Source organism: Vidua macroura, chromosome 7, assembly GCF_024509145.1.
Source record: "Vidua macroura isolate BioBank_ID:100142 chromosome 7, ASM2450914v1, whole genome shotgun sequence".
NCBI classification, from domain to species: Eukaryota; Metazoa; Chordata; class Aves; order Passeriformes; family Viduidae; genus Vidua; species Vidua macroura.
Window position 1 is genome coordinate 22,507,948 of NC_071577.1, and position 21,691 is coordinate 22,529,638.

Sequence of the window (21,691 nt, forward strand, 5' to 3'; positions counted from 1 at the left end):
ATAGGAATGTTGCATATATGGCATGAGGTGAAGATACAAATTAGAAGTAATTGCTAGAGAAGGTAGCACCCAATTTAAGCATCTCATAAAAAAAACCTCATGCAAACAAAAAATGTAACAAAAAAAGAGGCAAAAAAAAATGCCAGACTAATTAGAAGGATTGAAAAAAAAAAGAAACAAATGAAAATAGGTATAGAAAATGCAAAGCAGAAAATAGGATTGCTTGGCTTAGGAAAGACCAGAAATGCAGAGGATAAGAGTTTTTAAATGGTATCAAGACTAATATAAAGTAGTCTATGATTATCTTTTATTACACAGCAGATGTAGTAATATATTCAATCAGAAATTGGGAAAATGTAGGCCAGATATTTAGGAAAAAACCCTTTCTATTTGTGTGACATAGTACCAGGAACAACTAAAGGGGAATGGAATGGAATTTGTTCTTCAGATGGCTTTAAGAATAGGTTATCATCTAAAATTTCTGCATGACATTTGTGTATTTCAAGCATGCTGAGATGGTAAGTATATTAAAAGATTATAAGGCAATGAGACCTGGATCCAAAAGCATTTAGTTCTTAAACTGAGGTTTCCTAACTTTCATTGATATAGTCACCAGTTAAAATATACATACAGACCTTATTAAAAACCTATTAGACCTAATTATGAATATATTAAATATACTAAATACACTAAAATCAATAGAAGGGGCTGAACAGATAAATGGGATAGATTAATAATACTATTATGAAAGACAGAATAGCAATCTACTATAGATATGTTCAGAGTTGTTCTATCTGAATTTTTAAACAAGTTTTGTTAACACAGTACTAACATTAACTACCTAAAATGGTGGAAATAGTGTATTATGAGGTACAAAGAGAAAAAAGTGCTCATTTCTTGATTTTCCAAAGATAATAAACAAATTAGAAGACAGAAATATGGAATCTAGTTCTTATTTTGCAAGAAAGAATCTTGGGGTAAATCACCAGCATTCTCTTAAAGGCGTGTCTGTGCTGTGCAAGGGCGTGTGGGGCAAAGCCACTCAGCCAACTCCAGAAGGAACAACGTAGCTACGTTTACCTGCTCTAGCAGGATTCTTGGGCTAGCCGATGTTCAGATGTGGGCTTATGAGACTGGGCACTATCTTGCACTAACCTAGATGTTACATTTCAGATCCCATGTTAGGGCTGTCACAGTATTTCAGGAGGCTTGAAGCCAGCACAGGAATTTCTGGTTTATCCTGCAGTGTGTTTTTCCTCTAAAAGTCATATTCAGTGAAAGAAAAAGATATTTTGCTACCCAGTATAATGTTATGAATGTTAAATTATATAATGACTGTGCTTTTATTTACTAGAGAAAAATTAGTGCTTTTATGTTTCTTGGCCATATTACACACTTTTAAAGGCAAGGAAAAGATACTGATGTTCTCAAATCTGTTTAAATCAATACCAGAAAATCGATGCAGTAGATAATGTAATTAACTCTTACTTTTGTCTTCGATGTATTCATCCCAGTTAAATGTTGTCATTGTTGCATTAATAAATGTACCATTTTCACCTATGGAGCTATTAAAGATGGAAATAACAGTTGTTTCAAAAGTAGAATTGTCTGGAGGCCACTGCAGGCATTTATTCCTCAGGTTGCCCATGAACAGCTGCAGCCCTATCAGTGCAAATACACTCAGGCAAAACACAGTCAGGATCATCACATCCGAGAGCTTCTTCACAGACTGAATCAGGGCTCCTACAATAGTCTTCAGGCCTGCAAAGAGAAAAGATTTTTATTATGATGCTAAATAGATACTAAACACACACCAAAAATCCTGTGACTTTTTTCCTGATAAAGGTTTCATGCAAAAAGACTAGTAATTTGTGACACAATAATTTTAAAGAAAAGCCTTATTATTTGGAAAGATGAATGAGAATATGTAAGTTTATACTTATTTTGTAGTGTAAAAAAATAAAAAGTAGCTGATACCAAACACATTGTTTATGCCAAAACAAGTGATTTTATTATTCATGCTATATCTCAACCCTACATAAAATAGCATTGTTTGCTTTTGCTGATGCTTCTTGCCCAAACCTTTCTTTTATGAATTTTTGCAATGTATTCTATATTAATGTAACCCCATTATAAAGACATTATACATGCACATTGAAATGGTATCATAATAATCTTGTTACAATATATGAGGGGTGATGGTTTGGAGAAGAAAGACATCTTTAGAATGATACCCCATGCATGGCCCATGCTATCCTTTAGAGTTTATTTTTTCTTGACATAATTTAAAACTGAATTAAGTTACTATATCAAGTGCCTTCAATAAATGAGAAAATTTGCATCAGTATGAAAGCTCAGAATTAACTTACATTTAAAACATGTAAAGGAAAGCTTGATGTCATAAGATGCAAATCACATAGGCTGTTTACTGCAAATATCTCATGCAAGAATTTGTTAAACTCAAAGGCTGATTTTTTTTTTTTTTTTTTTTTTTTGTAGAAGAAAATACAACTAATACAAGCATGAATCAATTTAAATAAATTACATGTCTTGATTCCTGCTTTTTTGGTTTGTTGACAATGCAAACAAGGCTTATGCTTTGAAAATGTGAGAACAGCCTTTGTAGAACAAAAGTCAGCCTCGGTGTTTAACCTCGCTCTCACCTGGAATGACTGATATTGTTTTCAAAGCTCGGAGAACTCTGAATGTTCTCAACGCTGAGACATTGCCCAGGTCCACAAACTCTGTCACATATCTGTAATAGGGGAGTTCACACACAAACACAATGACAGCACACAAATAACAGTTGGAGATACGAGGGGCCTAACACCTGACACCAACTACTTCTTACCTGGAATTACAGAAATAGTTTTCAAAGCTCTCAATACTCTGAAAGTTCGAAGAGCTGAAACATTGCCTAGGTTTACAAATTCTGTTACATACCTGTAGGATTAAATCACAATTACTCAGAATTGAGGCAGATTTTATTCTATTTGCTTGGGTCTTTGAGCAAGACCTTTTCACCGTTCACTGTATTTTGCCTGTGTTATAAATATACTTCTGGCCATAAAATTAAATTAAGTTTTATCATAATAAACCACATTGACTTGATGTTTGGAAACTAATCTGGTCAGCTATTAGCAGGAAGTCAAAAGGATTCCTTTAATTCTGGTATGCAGAAAAGAGACAGGATATGAACAGTTCAGGGTGATGGCATTCACAATCCTAATGGGCTGGCACACCATGCTGGCCTCCGCAGCACATGCTTGGCTAGAAATACTAAAATGTGTAAAAGAGTAGAAGAAACATATTGAAACTGCAGGAAGTCCAGGCTCCAAATATTCTGGCTGACAAGATATGAGGCAATTTTTAGTCACTAATCTCATGCTACCAGGAAGAATTTTTATTAAAAAAAATAAGTAGAAGACTTACGCAAATGTAATGACAGTGAAATCTAGCCAATTCCATGGGTCACGGAGAAACGTAAAATCTTCTAAACAGAAGCCCCTTGCAAGAATTTTAATAAGTGATTCAAAGGTATAAATTCCAGTGAATGTGTATCTGAGGAAAATATGCAAGACAGAGTTTATAGATCACGTTATTTTTGCAGTTTATGCTCTCTAGTTGTTTTATTCTCATTTTCTTCTCTTTAAGTGGCATAAGAAATAATGGTAGTTACAACCAACTTTAACATCTGCATAATTTATACCATTAGGAAAGAGGAATGAAATTAGGATTAAAAGACTGATAACCCACATCTTAAATTCAACTTCTACATTCTATGCAATAAGACAGATGCAAAATTCCCAGTTACTTCACTGGTGCATGTTTATGACCAGTCTGAGTCCATGTTATAACACACCACTCAGATGTATTAGATTAGGATTTTAGAATTTACTTTCAGGCTAAAAATCCTTTCTTCAATGTTATTTTTATGCTGAAATGTTGCTTAGTCCCAAGAGTTGGCAAGTGCCAACCCTGATCAGTCTTCATTGCTCTGTAACTGTTATGGAGTAGGTATATCCTGTACTTCACCTACAGCAAGACAGATGTAGTACTGGAATCAAAAAAGTGCAAGAACAACCAAAATTATTTATGAATGCCAATAAAATTCAGGTAATGATTTTGACTAAAAAATGTAGTTGGAATGTAAATTGAAAATATATTTAATTCTGGCATTCTGCATAATTTCAATCTTCTGTGTTCAAGTGATGTCATCCTGAAATTTAGTTTAATTTATATCTTTAATAAAAAGGAATTCAAATTAAACTTACTCTAACTGAGCTAAACTGAAAACAGTTTTCCAATATGAAAATTTTCCATTCAATTACTAAAAAATTTATTTCCTGCAGAACTTTATTCCACAGATGAGGACATCCGTTGTAACTCTAAATGGCACAATATACAGACATGAAGAAATATTCAAGCAACAAATCTTCATCAGAAATATTTACTAGATGCTAGATATCCTGAATACATAGAGGCTTACACTGAACTCAAAATGAGAATGTCTTCGTTGACCTTAATAGCTCTATGATTTCACTTTTGATGTCTGAAGATTAAACAGGTATGGATCAGCCCAAGCAGTAAGGAATGAAGAAGCAGCAGAAAGGAAGAACCAAGAACAGTGTTTCACCCTGTGGCCTGCAGCTTTGGAACTGTCATTGTGTATCAGCACCTCGCAGCTGACATCGTACTGGACCAATTAACCAAGCAATCATCATATTGCACCAATGATTAGCTAACCATTTCAGTACTTTTTTAATTGCTTATTTTGCATACAGGTTTTCCACTGTTAGATTGGTTTAGGTAAGAGAAAGCTGCACTGTGATCAACACAGCCATCCATAAGAGGATTCCTTTATCTGTAACGGTTATTGCAACAGAGAAGAAAGAATGCATATCCCCGCATTCTTGCACAGATGTGACATTGAACGCAGTCAAAAACATTTATAATCCACTTTTTCTGTATCATCATAAGAATAGCTTTTCTTACATTTTCCATCTAGTACTGCAAACAGAGGAAGGACATTAAAGAACTTGTCATGACAAGTTATATGTATTTAATGTTACACAAAAGGAAACAGCATCAGAATAGCTGTTGATAGGATGGCCCAACAAGGTAGCTGCTGCCAGTGGAAGCCATCCTAATATAATTTACAGTAGTTTATTTCTGATTATTGGATATTATTCAGAGAAAATCCATTTAACTTACTCTACATTCTTTGTCCAGTCTGGAGGGTTACTCATGGTCATAAATACGCAGTTGGTCAAAATAGTGCACATGATAAGCATGCTGAATAATGTAGGCTAAGAGTTAAGGAATGTAAGCCAGAAAATTTCATAAAAAGAGTATCAAATAACACACTGCTTTGGAGATTTTCACTATCAGGAGCTATCTATCCCTCTACTGCTTTTTAATAGCCAGGGAAAAGCCCTGAATATGTAAAGATTTAATTCACTGCTTTATAGCTACAAAAGAACTGTCATACACTAAAAATAGAAAATCTGAAAGATATTTTAAAAAACACCCCAACTCTAAAGTATTTTTTCTTATTGAACAAAAATGTCAACCTTTGAAGTATCAACTTCTAATGTCATGGAGCAACACAAAAAGTATTTCTTTTAGATGATCTAGACAAATCTGATCTGCTTCATGCATGCAAAACAATGAAAAACACATTTTCTTCACTTTAATATTTTATCATAAAATTAGCCATTTATCAACGTTTTTCCTTATCACTATGATACACTGAAAACTAGCTGCCACATAGTAAGAGAGAACATGGGGAAATCTTAACATGAAAAGTATTTTATTGCTGTTTATTTTATATATGACTTTTCTAATATAAATGCTGTTGGGAGGGGAAGGTACATGTGATTCTGAAAAAAAAATAAATCCAAGTAGAATTCCAGAACAAGTCCAAGTCATAAATAATGTCATATATTTGAACAGAACAACTCTAAATTTACAAGCTTTTACTCTCAGAACTGCGGACATTCTTCTAAGATCCAAAAAAAATACAATCACCAAAATGAAAACCATGCAGATGAACCACAAAATGCCCACATGATGGCACCAACATCTAAAGCTACAGAGAGGACAAAGCTCAAGTTTGAGAACAGCTGCAGGCTCATGTGGTGCTCTTAAATAGAAATCCAAATACAATGGGGTGAGAAGTACTGTGAGGTTCCCCTGAAAAACTTTTCTTTGCATGTCTATGCTAATAAAAAAACCTTCAAGTGATAATGATACCTCTACCTTCTGAGCTGTCAAAAACTGTGGCATTACATTCAGCAATTCTTTGGGTTTTCTGTGCAATGAATATATGAATATATTTAAAATCCTTTACTGAGAACCTAGCTTCTCTTTATGTAATTCACATATGAACAAAGCAAAAGAGAAATAAATATATTTTCTTAAACATTAAAACCTCATGCTACAAGTGTTTCACCACCCTGTACTTTACATAGGCTTTCAAAATCCTTTTTGATGAAATGTCCACTTAGAGTTGCAAATCCTCACTACACTTTCGTTAGTGGAAAAATAACTATAATATACCTTACCATAAATTTAAACAACTTGTTTTAGCATTCTGACTTTGGTGACTAGCTCTTCACCACCACCTTAGTCCCATAATCTTCTATTATTCCCCATAACTCAATATAATAATGATTCAGAATATGAGAAAGAGTGTCATATAACTGAAAGTAATTATTTGTAGTGGCACCCATAGCAAGAAAATTGAAAACAGGCTATGTAGTATCATGATTGTTTTGGAAATCATTTGTAGGCTAGCCATTGATAACAATGTCTAACACATACCAACCACTATAATTATCAGTCTTTCACTATACCAAGACTGAAAAAAGTCCTTTCAAGACTTAATCTACATAATCTTAGGATTCCTACATGCAATGCTAACACAAAGCTACTTTCAGTGTGCTTATGTTAGACTACTCTAAATACAATTGTGCAAACATTTGTATTTTTTCCTTATTAAGTAAGCTGGCTTTCTAAAGTCAATGACCTCATTGCTCATATTGGTATTTGGGATCAGACCAGTGGGATGCCTACTATAGTCTGCTATTAAAACACTGAAAAAGACAAAATAATAGTTAAGTAATTATAATAATTTAGCTTTTCAAATCTCTACCTGCAATGGGGAAATCTCATGACCTTCTTGGAAGACTGAAATTAAAACATCAATAGGCTTACAAGTGTATAATGCAATAATGATGAAGAAATAGAACAGACAGGTGGGATACATACAAGACTAAGCATGTATAACAAAACAAGAAAACTAAGCTGTTTTATGAATCTATCTTTCTGTGTTATCTGAATCAGACAATGAAAAGAAATAGTGAAACCATATTTTCACTCACACAAGCACAGACCTAGAATCAAAGATTTGATTTTAATACACAGTGTCCAGGGAAGAACTGAAAGTATTCTGAGCAATATATCTGCAGTTTATGAAAAATGTGGAGGAGGGGGAAAGATGAAAAAAGATGACAAGATTACAGAAAAAAATAAGAGGGAAGGAAAAATTATGTGGGGGAAGAAAGAAGATACAGAAATCGTAAAAGACGATGACTGGTTGTCTGGCTTCTGGTATTACTATATTAGGATCCAGCAATGAACAGAAATGAAAAAGGAGAATGAGAAAAAGAACAGAAGACAGAAATAGTAGAGAGAAGAGGGACAAAGCACTACTGATCACATTGATCCTGGGACATGTGCCAGAGAATGATTTAAATACTAAGTAACATCTCATTCATTACAGTTTTAGACTAACCACTTGAAAAGGATATGAATGTACCAAAATCTTAATAGCTATTTTTCTAAGAGGATTGAAAGGAGTTAACATGTACAGGGCAGAGGTGGCACTGAATCGGAATATTGCCTTCCCTTTATTTAATACTATAAAGGTCTGGAAAAAGAAAAAGAGAATGAAAAATAGCATTTAGAAGATACCAAATTACAAATCCTGAATCATTCTCATTTCATCATTAATCATATTTGGTCAATATGCTCTTTTTTCATTGACCCAATCCCCTTGTCTAGTTCACACGTTGTTGCATCCAGCCAAATTACTATAAATACAATTAAATGAACACTTAAATGCATCTATTTGGAAATCATAAGTAATCCTGATATTGCTAGCTAGTAAACAGAGACAAGTATGAAAGTAATGTAGGCAATATTTGAAGAATTAGCATACTTTTTGTACAGTATAATAGATACACTGAGGTGTGTAACTGTAACCAAAATGAGAGCCATTAAAACTTCAACTTCAATCCCTAAATCAAATAACCAGCATAAATTATCAAATCAAAGTACTAAGACAAAAGTAGCTCAAAGTGGTCTAAGTTTCAAGTGATCATGAAAATACGGAAATCAAGAGGGCTCAATAACCATTTTTGAATATAACACTAACATACTCAATTTTTGCTGTGTTCTGAGAGTAATGTATTAGTCCCCTTTTCAACTGTTGCTTGTGATAGTTCTGTACCTGCAAATCTATTTTCCTTGTCATACTTTACTTTCACCTAATACGGAATTCACTCTATTCACTGTACCCAGGTATTTTCACTGTCTCTCCAGTTTCAGCAATGACTCATGTATATTACCAACATTAAAAAATGCATTTTTAAATGTAAGAGTGCTTTTAAAATCCAAGCAATAAAGAAAAAAACCTAGAAGGTTTTTTTTTTAAATTATGTTGATTCCCACACACCTGGGGAAAGTCCTGTCTATTTCCATCATCTCTTCTTTCTATACATGGATGACTTTCACGCTTTTTGAAAGGAAGTGAACCTAGATAGCATTGTGGCAGTCCTAGGAAGCCCAAAGGGCACATAAACCATGCAGACCTGGAACCCTGCCAACAGCCATGATCTAACTCAACTGAAATCAGAGGGTAGCATTTGTCAAGATTATGCTTTACTTTCTGAGCAGGTGTGGCAAACAGAGCAGCTGAAACCACAATGCCTCTCCCTGCCTGAAATAATTATAAAAATCAGTGGTTCCAAATGTAAAATGTTTGCATTCTCCCATACTTAGTGATTCTCAAGCTGTACTTTGTTCTCTTATTGTACAGGAGTCTGTAACATGCTCTTTACTATGAAGATTTTTCAACTCTCCTACTATTAGTCCTGGAGTTAATGAAAACAGGACTTTTAGTAATCAGAGTTCTTATGTTTTCTGTTCCCTTTACTCTGACAAAACCTCTGATGAAGTAGCATTTGTGTTATACTGACTCATCAAGTTAAGCTAAAAAATGAAAATGGAGCCTGACCCAAAAAATTATGTTCAAGAATATGCAAAGAATTCTAGGAAAAATAATAGGAGAAAATATGATCACAACATACAGCTTGAAGTCTTGCTTTTCCTACTAGAAACCACAATGCTTTTGGAAAAGATCACGACAACTGCTGTGCATTTCTCAATCAGGAACAAGCAATTCAGCAGGATTTTACTTCACGTCCACACTTAATTGCAGAATTACTCTTCTAGTTTCCAAAGCATGATGATACATGCTCTAACTTTAGGATTTCTGGCATTGAATTTAGATTTTTACTACTACAGAATGTGGAAAGAATCAAGGAAAGGAATTGGTACTTTTACCCAAATCCTATTTGCCTTCCAGACTTCAACAGGGTAAATCACTTGAGTAAAGGGAGCAAGACATGACAATTAGTTGAAAACCGTGTTTTCAAATTTAACTCATGATTCTCCATACATGAATTCAATTTTAGAAATTCTGCAATGAACACTTAAGGCACAACTGATTTTTTTTGAGCTGTTCTGCTTAGTTATTCATGGTATGCCTATATTGCTATTGTTTCAATATATTACTGATGAGGCATACCCCTAATTCCTGCAGGAAATATCTTCATTTGCATTTTTTCTCTTAGTCTGAGTTTGAATCATAACAATTCTTGGAGTTTTTCTTCATTTTTCTTTGAAGCAGTTTCTTCACTTTCATGGGTTTTGTTTTTTAATTCACTTGTTTTTGTTAGCTAGCTAGTTTCCTCAGGAAAGAAAAGAAAGCAGGAGAAAAAAAAATATGAAAACAGGAAAAAAAATAATTTCTTCTTTACTAGTAGAATAATGAGACTGCAATACATATGATGCCAAAATCAAAGGGACTGAAAATCTGGACGAAATCCAAGGCCATCTGGACACTAGTCTAAAGTTCAACACTTTTGTGCTGGCCACAGCAGTTGTTGTTACTTTAAATTAAAGCAAATATGTGGATTTTTTTTAAAGTAACATCTCCATAAAAATAATTTTTTAATTATGTAACATTCTGTCAACACTCCAAGTGCAATTGCTACCTCCACTTTATTTATGTCCCTCTTTTAAACGCCTCCTCTTTGAAAACAATCATGGAACAAAATAGAATTGGATAAGAAAATTTTTTCACCCAGACTAAGTTGGATATATGATGCCACTATAGAGTAAATATGGATCAGGATGATCATCATATCCTGAGAAATTACCTTTACATACTTCCCTAGCCTTCCTAGTGAAAAGAGAATGCAACCTAAACTTTTCAGAACAGTGAAGAAATGTAGTAAGGGGATGTGTAGCTACCTTTGAGATGAATTTCATATTGAAGACCTGCTCCTTTCACAACTATAACACAGCAATTAGTAATTATTCTAAAGAGAAACCCCCTGTGCTGCTACTTTAATTCTCCTGTGTGTAAAACATTGAAAGTTACAGGTTTTAATAAAATGCCAAGTTCATTAAAAAAAAAATTAAGTGCATCTTTACTTATCTATAAGGTCCCATAAGCATTACTAATTTCTGTTCTTAGAGTGGAGATCTCTGCCAATCACATCAGCTGTTGGGGGAATTATTATATGGAAGCTCTAGGTCAAAAATAATAAAAATACTATGTCTTTGAAGGGTTGTTTGTTATTTATTTTTCTTAAAGTCTGACGGAAATACAACACACTCACTTTTTTATTGATATAATATGGGTCCAGGTCTTCCAAGGGCTCGGACACCATTCCTGGAGGTATGTCGCCATAAATAAATGGCAGTGTCTTTCCTGCCTCCAAGTCACTGTTTGGCTTCGGGCCATCTTCATCATCATCATCTTTGCGCTCTTGTTTGGATTTTTTAGCTTTCTCTTCATTGATACGCTGTTCAATAGCTGCAAGTGACTCTCTTGTGAAGTAGCGGAAGCTGTCGGGTCCTGGTGGTACCAGCACTGATTGTGCCATCTTTTCATCCTGCACCTCTTAATTACTGTTTAGCCTCTCTCATAAAAAAAGTGCTAAAAACACAAAAAAAACCACAGAAAAAATTTAGAACAACACAGCTACCAACAATGTAAAGTAATATACCATCACATAATTTTGTGGGGGACATCTTGTTAAGCTCAGTAATTATCATCCAAGAGGAAGCTGCCATTAAATGAATTTTTAAATTTGCATTTATTTCAAGACAAACCATTTTTCTTTGCCTCTTAGAGTTGTCTCAGAGGTATCAATCCTTAAAGCATTTAGTTTAAAATTCATTTAGTGCTTGCACCAACAGATTGTCAATTCTACAGGCTGATAAAAAAGTCACATACAATACAATAACATCTTTTGCCTTTACCAAGGGTAATGTTATCCATTACCAAGCATAAAGTAGAAGCACTACATTCAGCGTGAGGAATCAATAGTTCTGAAGTATTTGGTTCCGTGTTGAGTGAGACTCCTGACAATGTAGCTCCTTATTACCCAGAAAGATGCATCTTGGACCAGTCCTCCCTCTAGCTATATGGACCAGAAATGACTCTTAGAATCCACTACTGCCATGTAAGGCCAGAAGGATCAGTTGAAACCAATACAAGATGCTCCTTCTCTTCGAGTACAAATATGCTGCCTTTGCTGAACTGCCAGCTCAGGAAACGAGGTTCAGGCATAAGCACCTGTATTCAGAACCCCTGCCTGGCAACACACTGTGCACTGGAAGAATTGCTGAATTAAACAAAACCAATTTTTAATTATTACATCCTGCACTTAGATCTTTTATATTTGATATCATATCAATTGTATATATATTTCACGAATTTCACCAGCAAGAGCAGGACCATCTCTTCTTAATGTCTCCAGGTAGTTCAGTTAAAAAGAATAGTGGAAAATATTCCCAATGCAAATACTTTGATCTGAAATTACAAACAGGATATCTGCTGTAACCTATAAGAATTTTTCACAAGCGTCCTTCTGAGTAAGCACATTAAAATTATAGCAAATGCAATAAAATAAGGAATTCTGAGTAAGACAATATACCAAGAAACAATAATTAAAATGATACAAAAGTTTGAATACAATCAGCCTGATCCTATTTTACTGTCTCGCTTAGCACACATACTCCAGCACAGCCGCAACAAATTAATATTTTTGAAGGCTGTTAAATAAGCTGCAACATGATGCTTTCTCCTCCTTTTCAACCATATGCACACAGCCACTTACACCTACACAATCCACACATATCCCAACTCCTGCAGGTCTCCCTGTGAGCATGCTCTTCCACTGCAGGCAAATGCACCTGGTGCATTCTGTCATGGACGGTTTGTACCAAACTGCTGCTGGAAGCCACACTGACTACCACCAGCAGAAAGGTTCATTAGGAAAATGAAAGTGGTCCTACAGCAGAATCCTGTTAAATTTTATTTCTAATTACAGAAGGAAAAAAAAAAAGAAAAAGCATAATTCTGTTTTAATACTGCAGGAAACAATTAAAAATTCATTACCAGTGAAGAATCTTGCAGTTATGTGGGTTTGGAATGGCACCAGGGAAGACTGCAGTTAAAATTCCATCATGCCTTTTCCTTTTTTTTTTTTTTTTTTTTTTTTTTTTAATTCTCCTTTTACAGACCACACCTAACTTCCTGCTGAAGGATCCTGGTTAATGAAGTAAAGTCTGGCATTTCCTGTGAGCCTACTAAGTGCTGTAACTCTTATTGCCAGTAGATGGTACTGATATATACTCATAAATTCTTCTCAAAAATGGTAAAGAATTTTTGCATGCTTGAACACTTGCTTAAACTGAGACTCTTGGACTAAAATATATGATTTTATATAACCAGTCAAGTCTCAAGATTCTCAAAAATTCTTTTGAATACATAGCAGCTACTGCTGATGTGACCATAGCTGTTAAAACTGTGAAGGTGAGAAAGAAAGAAAGTAGGAGGGATAGCAAAGTAAGAGAAATCAAAAAATGGAGGTTACACAGGCACAGTACAACCTAAAAAAATTGCTGAAACTGTATTATCAGCAGTCTGGATTATTTTAAACTACAGGTTGTGTAAATATTCTAAAATAAATGCATACAATATGTTCACTGTGCATTCTTTCTAAATACGGATCGGCCAGCAATGGGAGGGAAGGAGGGCACTTCTGAGTGTTCACTGCAGCAGCGAGTTCCTGTACAGAAGTCATCTATTCCTGCTCCCTGCTGCAGCAGGTGGTTGGGAGCACTGGAAACCACTCTCTGTGGCAAATCAGTAAAACACCCCCTTCGGGCCCCACTCTACCAAAACACCATCCTACTTCTTTCCACTCTTCTGCTTGCTCTGTATTTTCCATGCTTACCAATTTTTGTACTTTCTCCTCCTGCTGCACCAGTAAAACTTTTTTATCGCTCTCCTACCTCACCATCAACCTTCTGCTCTTCCCTCCTCCTTTCACACATACACAAATCTCTTCCAAACTTTTAAAGCAAGACACTTTGCCGTATCTATATGTATCTATATATCTTCTGGCAGTCATTTACTCTCCGCAGTCTCCTTTCCTTCAGCCACAAAGAGGACAGAAAAAAAAAAAAGGTGTGGAAAGTAATAAAACACAAAAAGTCAATCTAAAGTAAGAGACATTGTAGAAGGAATTAATAGAGTGGCTGAAGAAATGTCACTGTGGCTTTGAAAAACAGACAGTTAAGAGAGGGAAAAATATTGATAATTTTTTCCTTTTGTAATTGTGGTGAGAGAATGAAAAGTTTGACTTGGTCAAAATAAGGTTTTTGAAATTTTCAGCAACTAGGACATACTGTGCCAAATGAGAACTATAATTCAAGGACAACAAAAGTATTGGTTTTTATTCATTTAAACATCACACCGTTTTTAAAAATAATGTTAAAAGCCTTTTTAGAAAAGCATTTCATTCAATAGGGTTTTCTATTTTCACAGATGATTCAAAGAAATCAACAAAAAGTTTACAAATAATTCCATGTAACCAATTGTTTTTGGTTAAGAAGCTTTGGATGAAAACTCCTGGCTGGTTCGAATTAGGACTACAGTTTCCTTGGGGCTGTTTTGAAGTCTCAAAATAAGTGGATTGTGAGACAGCACAGATTCACAGGAGGAGTAGAGGAGCTTCTAACTACAAAAGCATTTTGATTATTTATTTGTATGGATAGGCAACTGCTTATGTATGAAAGTTACAGTAAACCAAGTACCTGAAAAGCTGGGCTAATTCACACAATATGGAAAACGTGCCTCATTCTTCCATTAACAGTTCATTAAGTGAAAGTATCTGATTATTTGTTTCTTATTGTAAGGGTCTGAAATTACCATAGATCTCATTTTGATTTCCACCAGTGCTATACAATCTACAAGCACAGTGTGAGGTAGGGCAGCATAAAGAGAAGACAAAAAGGAAATAGCCAAGGGACATTGTATCCCATTGCTCTAGAGACTTGGGCCTACAGACTTACTAGGCTGTAAAAGAAAATGAATAAGTATTTTGGAGAGACAGACTGCACAGGAAATGCAATATCAGCTTTGCAGTCTGAAAGAAAAAATATATATATTTCTAAAGGGAAGACAACAGTAATACATCTAGAGAAGCTTGTAACAATCATTAAAATAATTTTTTAAAAAATCCTTACTACACACAGCTATAGTAAATGCAACAGATAAAATAATTAGAGATAGAAAGGGACAATTATTAAATTAGATAGCAAATAGCAATGAAAACCCAATTCAACATAGCCTATGTTTAAGAACTATTGTGTGAACATGGTAAAAAAGTTACCTAAAACATAAACACGATATAAGAATAGCAATTCTGGTAATAAGTCATTCCAACTGCTGTCTAGCTTCCCACCTACAGCCATGGGTACATGTTATGAACAATTTTATCACTGACGGTATCTATCTTCCCTCTACTGTGGCATGTGTGAAAGCTTGAAATGGACCTTGTCATTTACTCATCTGGTAAAACACAAGGCCCAAAGAGAGGGCAGAGATGAAGAAGTTTTCAGTGTCATATGTAAAGAAACTCTACATGAGGGTGAATAATTTTTGACAGAACAGAGACAAGAGAAACCTCCAAATCTTTTCCTGACATCCTAAGATCCTTCATTTACAGACAATCCTGATTAATAAAATTAGAAGGAAAATAGAGTATCAGTTTTTCCTCAGAAATGTGTAAAAAACTGTCTTTGTTCAATGGCAAAGCAAAGCATTAAAATGCACAACTGGCAAGTGGCCATCATTCTCTGTGGTTCTGTGATTGTTTTACTCTCCAGCTGTGTGTCCCTGTACAATATTAAATTGTCTCTAATTGCATGACTTTTCATTTATAGTTCTGAATTTCATCTCGTTCCACTAACACCAGTCATCAAGCTCATCTAGTCCTTTCTGTATAATAGCTTGCTCAGTCTTTGACAATGCCTTACAACTTTGTGATAGGATAAAATTATATTGGCATATTTCCATTTCTTTGCTGAAACAATAAATTAAACTTTAAATAAAATCTGTCCCAAAATTAAAATAGTGGCAAGCAACTTTGACCAAAGTGTAGGTTACTGTGATAATTGCTGTAGTTTGCAAAATATGTTAATACTACTCTAAGACCCTTAATCTTAAAAAATTAAACAACACTATTAATTTTACAGTCTAAAATAAAATAGTATTTTAATTGAAAGGGCAAGAGAGACCTAAGCAGAGCTTTTTCTTCTTGTAAATAGTTTTTCAAGATTAATTTAATTTCATTTAATCAAATACATTGAATCTAAAGAATTCCTGTCACCTCTTCCCCCCATGATACTTACAATTCTTACTATACTACTAAATTAATCATGGTTATCTAGGTGACTGGAAAACATGCTTGCTAGCTTTGAGATGACATGAAACTGGGAGGGCTACAACTAAACAGGAGAATAGTATTAGAGTTTAAAATGTCCTGACAAACAACAAAATGGGCTCAAAAAGTGATGCAATTGAAGAATTATACGTTCTACATTTTATACTTAGACAATATGGAAAGAATTCAGACTGCAGAAATAAAACATCCAAGGAAATGTAGGATCCAAGAGATCCTATATCTGAAAGCTTCCAGGGAGATGTAAGATTTGAGCTCTTTCTATCATAATTTTACATTGAAAAGATCGATTGAAGACACAATTATTGTCTTTATATGTACAAAAAGCTCTTCCAAGGAAGCAAAGGAATTTGTTTTCTTTTTTATCTAACATACAGATAAACAGGTTGTGGCGTTAAACTGCCACAAGAGGGTTTGTTAGGAAAACTTTTTACCAGTGAAAAGAGGGAATTAACAGACTAGACATATGACAATCTTGCAAGGACTTTAAGAAAAGATAGACCTCGGAAGAAAAAGATCAGTGGTGAGTGTGGTTTTGTAGCGAAACTGATTAGGATAAGAGTCAAGAAACTTCTAACAGGCCTTCACTGTTTTAGGATCTTAATAAGTGTAGGTTTCTTATTGTTTTGTGCTGCTTCATCTGTTATATTTCTCCCCAGGCCTAAAGGAAGCTGTCAGCACTCCACGGAATTGCATGAAAGATTGCATAACATGAGATTGCCCTGTTGGAAGGTGGATGGTTTCGAGCTGGTGCCGTACCTCTGCTAAGATTTATGTTTTCACTGCTGCACTGCTGAAATTAGACAGCAAATAAACATCAGTTCTCCTGTGCTTGAGGTTTGTGTGTTTCATACAATGCTCCACTGTCTGTTCAGTAGCCACAGCTGAGACAGAGGTCCCTTCGTACAATATCGATGTACTGAATCGTGCACTTTGAACAGTAGGTGTTCCTGCAAAAAAAATGTTTCCAAATGGCTCTTACAAGAGCTATATAAAAACACAGCTTCCTACACATTTTCCAACATTTTAGATGGATGTATAACTAGCAAGTCACCTCTGAAAATGCTTTAAGTAATTACTTGAAACCTTAAGCCAATATGAGATAGTTCTGTCAGAAAGGACAGATGCATTTTCCACCCACTCTTAGCCTGCTTATTTCCCACTGTGTTGGCCTGAGCATTTCTGCATCTCTGCATTTTAGCCAGATCAGCTCAGTAGTCTGGTTGAAAACTGTAAATAACTGGGCAGATTTCAGAAATATCAAAGAGCTGATCCATCGCACTTAAGTAAAGAAATTAGGAGTCTTAATGTCTCGAGATGTCCTCTCACTGTAGAGTGAAAAGGACTAGCTGACTACCTTCAGTCTTCCAAATTGTAGTGCTTCACCTAAGTGCAAGCTCAAAAGGCTTAAGGCACCAGAGTATGAACAAATGGATCTCCAGAGCTTTGAATAATGGAGCAGAACAGGGCTCTAACAACTGTAGTCAACAAATATTGGCACAGATCCTGTACCTGGTGTAGAACACACATAAGTAGAATAAAAAGACAAAAAGGGTTATTTAAATGCCTAAATGCTAGCAAATCTAAGATTAAATTAGGCTACCATTCAGTTACAGCAGTCTCAGGATTGCTCTTCCAAGATAGAAAGTGACCAGGATCACCTGTTTCCTTTCAACATGAACATCAGGATAGCATTTTAAGAAAAATGTGCAGCAAGGATCATATAATGTGAAAACAGATATACAAAGATCCATATTGGGAAAGTCTGGGGGTCCTTCAAATCAATTTTCTTACTCTCTTTAAAATTTATTTCAGGAAACTATCCATAGGTCTCTGGCAAGATGTACTCCAAAGAATTATGAAAAAAAATTGTAAAAATCAGTTAATTGTTATCTTTAATTACTTTAGCCAGTAACTGGCAATGACTTGCATTTGTTAAAGTTAATCCATTTTCCTCTTTTATCAGAAACAGCCTTGGAAAAATTGCTGATTTTCACTCAAATGTCAGCGCACAAACAAAAAACCTACTTCCTACTTGTCTTTCCAGATGAGAGCCCCTTAAATCCTTCTTTCTAGTATTAGACAATCTGGATTTTTCACTTGATGAAAATACCATTCTTAACTTTTTTATTTAATACAGCGAGATAAGCTTTCTACAGACTGTAATGATCTCCTCCAGTGCTCCTTGACCACAGGAAAAAAGGCTGATTTAAATCCAAGGTTCAAAACAAAAGTTCAAGTTTCCCTTGACAAAAAGAGAAATACTGTCTCCTAATCAAATAGCAATGTGGGAAGACAATGCAAGAGTATTCACCAAATCCCTAATGAAGCTGATTAAGTGATTACGGCCTTTCAGCTATCTAGCTGCAGTGGGCTCTTCTTCAAATCAATCTCTGCCCTGCTACATGTCGTGAGAAACTATCCCCACAAGCAGAGTCTTGTGTAAGTGTCAGGCTAGAGATTTATCCATTTTTAGTGTGTTTGTGTGGGGAGAGTGAATATACAATTCAAAGATGTAATGATAACAGAAGTGCCATATGTATGGGATGAGCTAGATATTTCCAGATGCCTGAATAGGAGAATATGCTGACTACTTATGCTGTTAATAAAACACGCAGTGACTTCTTTCCTGACAAACCAGAACTTGGAATTTAGCATTCCCAGTATGGGCATTATGCAGAGATGTTTAGAATGAAATCTCCAATCAATCTTAACTACAGCATGGCTACAGAAAATTCATATATAATTTACATCCTTCTGGATACAAGGCACCAGGTATATGGGAGATTCTAACATCCCCGGAACATCTGTCTAGTTTTGGATGAACAACGTATATCATTATTCTGAATCTACTGACAAATTATTGTGGGAAATACTATGTGAATCCACTTTTATAGCCTCTTGCTGTCTTCTGCTGCAAACACGACCTATGAATAAGCCTGTGCCTTATCAGTTATCGCTTACGTAAGCCCAGGTCAGGCTCCGACAGGGAAGCCGGGCGAAGCTTCCCTCGAGCCAGGGACAAAGGGGCACGGGTCGAGCCCTCCATCTCCATGAACTGCTGCGAGCAGCTTCCACTTCCACGCAAAACATTTCCACCCGCTCCTTGTAACCTGGCAGCGCCAGCAGGCCGACAGGGCGGGCGCTGCGGCGAGCAGGCGGGAAGCAGGCAGGGGAGTGAGGCAGGGGAAGCAGGGCGGAGCCCGCCCGGCGCCACCGCCCAGCCCGCTCCGCCGGCGGGCGCCGCAGGTGCGGCAGCCGAGCCGCCGCCCTGAGCCCCGGCAGCCGCCGTTGGCACAGCGAAGGAAGACGGGCAGCCCGGTGCCGCTGGAAGCAACGAGGCCGAGTGAAAAGGCGGCCGGGGAGGCGGCCGGGGAGCGGCCGGGCTCCGCAATGGCGCGGCGCCCAGGGGAGGTTGCCAAGCAACCGGTCCGGCGGCTGCGGCACCGCGCTGCGCGGGGGGAGCGCCGCCGCCCGCGGGCTCCGAGGCTCCCGCAAAGCCTCCTCTGACACACGGCCTGTTCCAGAGGGACAGCTGCCCCCGGCGGCTTCAGCCGGGCACGGTCACACGGGAGCAGCAGGAGGCGCGGGAAGGAGCAGGTGTTTAGGGCAGATAACGGCAGGAGAGGCAGAAGTGGAGTGGGTTGCTGAGGAGAACCCGCCCTTCAGAGCCACCAGCGGGGGACAGCGGAGCCCCGCCTGGCGAGGTCCCTCCTCGCTATCCCAAGAGCTCAGCTGAGCAGCGATGGAGCCAAATTCAGGCTTTACCATCAGGGCGGGAAGAAACCGGGGGATCACCATCCCTCCTTCAGTTACATTTGTGTACCGTCTGTGTTGGATACAGAGTCAGCCATGCTGCCTACTGCCTGCAGCCAGCCAATTCCCCTGCTCCGGGTGGGCGGGTGTGTTGTGGGGCTTTTTTAAATAGGAAACGGTGACTGTAAAACCATAGAAACGGACCTGGGGAGTGGGGTGCTGGGACAGTTTTTACATCATCTCCACTCATTTCAAGCTGTTGGTATATTTTTGATAAAAAATTAACCTCATCCACTACATGCCAAAACCCTGAGTTTTGACTTGGTATATGTGAGAGGACGTGAGGGTGTACGTGTCCAATTTGTAACTGTGCAAATTAAACAGAACCTGGATCTGAACGGAGCATTTTCTAAATAGGCTTGCATTTGCAAAGATAGCTGACTAGTGACAAACAAAACTGCCTCTTGAGAAACTTCCAAACCCAAAACACAATAGGCACAGAAAGTATGAGGACCATCCCACATGGGGGAAACAAATATCTCCATGGATAACAGATGAGAGTTTCTCCCCCGGGAACTGTACTGACGCTGACAGGCTCCCTGCAGCTGCACAGCACCAGCTGCCAAGGGGCTCCTGCAGGAATTAATGCAGCTTGAAAGAAGCATTAACTCCCTGGATATCTATCAACCTTCAAGGGCAGGATGCCACAAAATGTTTCCTCATAAGCACTACTCATGTACCTACTATGTAGCTGCACCTGGAAACATATCAAGGTCTCTAAAGGAGAGAGAATCACACACACACAAAAGCACAACTACAAAAAAGCACAACTTCCTTTCTCATTCATGGTCCCCACTAGATTCCCTTTGCCACTGGAATGGAAGAGTTGGCTTTGTTTCAGTAAAGTGCCACTTCAAATAAACTAGAAGCAAAGTGGTTTCAGTGATTCTGGAAATTAAGTCACAGATGAGGTCTCATATTTACTTTTAAATATTCTTTTAGTCTTACGATGGTTTATGGTTAGCAGTTCTTACTATATCCTTAGGGACAGAGTGCAGATGGGTCCAAGCCAGCTACTAGTTACAAGTTGTGATATCTCATGTTAATTGCAGATGGGGCTGATGGTACTTTTTATTACTGAGATGCTTGACATTGACCAATCCAGATCTCCTTTTATTTTTTTCTTCTTTCCCTCTTGCTCAGTTATGCCAAACTTGAAGTGCTGGGGCTAAAATTTTACATTTTTGCCTCAAACCAATTTTTGGAGGGAAGCTTCAACTCAAATGAAACTATTCCTAAGAAGAAGTCTATGTATATGTATTAACCCTTAAAATTTTATAGCTGCCAATTTTCAAACCATGAATAAGTCACATTCTGAATTTGGGACTTTTTCTTTTGGAACAGTATCTATAATACTTGCCTAGAGTTGAAAATTTTTGAAAAATTAGTTTGCATATATTTGAAAGAACACCTCAGAGATTTGAAAGTGTGAATTACAGAGATAATGCATTTTCTGTTAACGTTTTGTTGTCCGAGGAGATTTTCCTTTAACTGAAGTCTGTCTATGTGGACTCTGCTGACCCAGGAGCGGGAAGGCTTTCATCTTTTTGTTCTAAATAATTTTGTATGTTCATTATTAAAGAAACCAAACCAAAGAAGAAAAAAAAAACCCATAAAAACCCAGAAGGAAATACAGAAGGAAAAGGGGGCATTTAGGAGAAAAGGGAGACATATCTCAGACTGAAGACCAGCAGCATAAGAAACCTCCAGGGAAATGATATGTGTAAGAACTGTCTGCCTGGATAAAGCAACTGTCTCAAAAC

The 21,691-nt window shown here is 36.8% G+C and overlaps 1 protein-coding gene across 1 annotated transcript in view; it reads right to left on the reverse strand.

The window, feature by feature from the left end:
• Positions 1–20,763, reverse strand: part of SCN2A (sodium voltage-gated channel alpha subunit 2) — a 64,483-nt gene extending 43,720 nt beyond the window's left edge. Inside the window, exons 1-9 of the mRNA XM_053983169.1 lie at positions 19,077–20,763; positions 16,872–17,062; positions 13,602–13,800; positions 10,974–11,293; positions 7,815–7,933; positions 5,215–5,304; positions 3,433–3,561; positions 2,664–2,755; positions 1,489–1,761 (exon numbers count right to left, since the gene is read on the reverse strand). Of these exons, the coding sequence (XP_053839144.1) occupies positions 1,489–1,761; positions 2,664–2,755; positions 3,433–3,561; positions 5,215–5,304; positions 7,815–7,933; positions 10,974–11,240 (970 nt within the window). The 5' untranslated portion in view covers positions 11,241–11,293; positions 13,602–13,800; positions 16,872–17,062; positions 19,077–20,763. The remainder of the gene's footprint in view (positions 1–1,488; positions 1,762–2,663; positions 2,756–3,432; positions 3,562–5,214; positions 5,305–7,814; positions 7,934–10,973; positions 11,294–13,601; positions 13,801–16,871; positions 17,063–19,076) is intronic.
• Between the last annotated feature and the right edge of the window lie 928 nt (positions 20,764–21,691).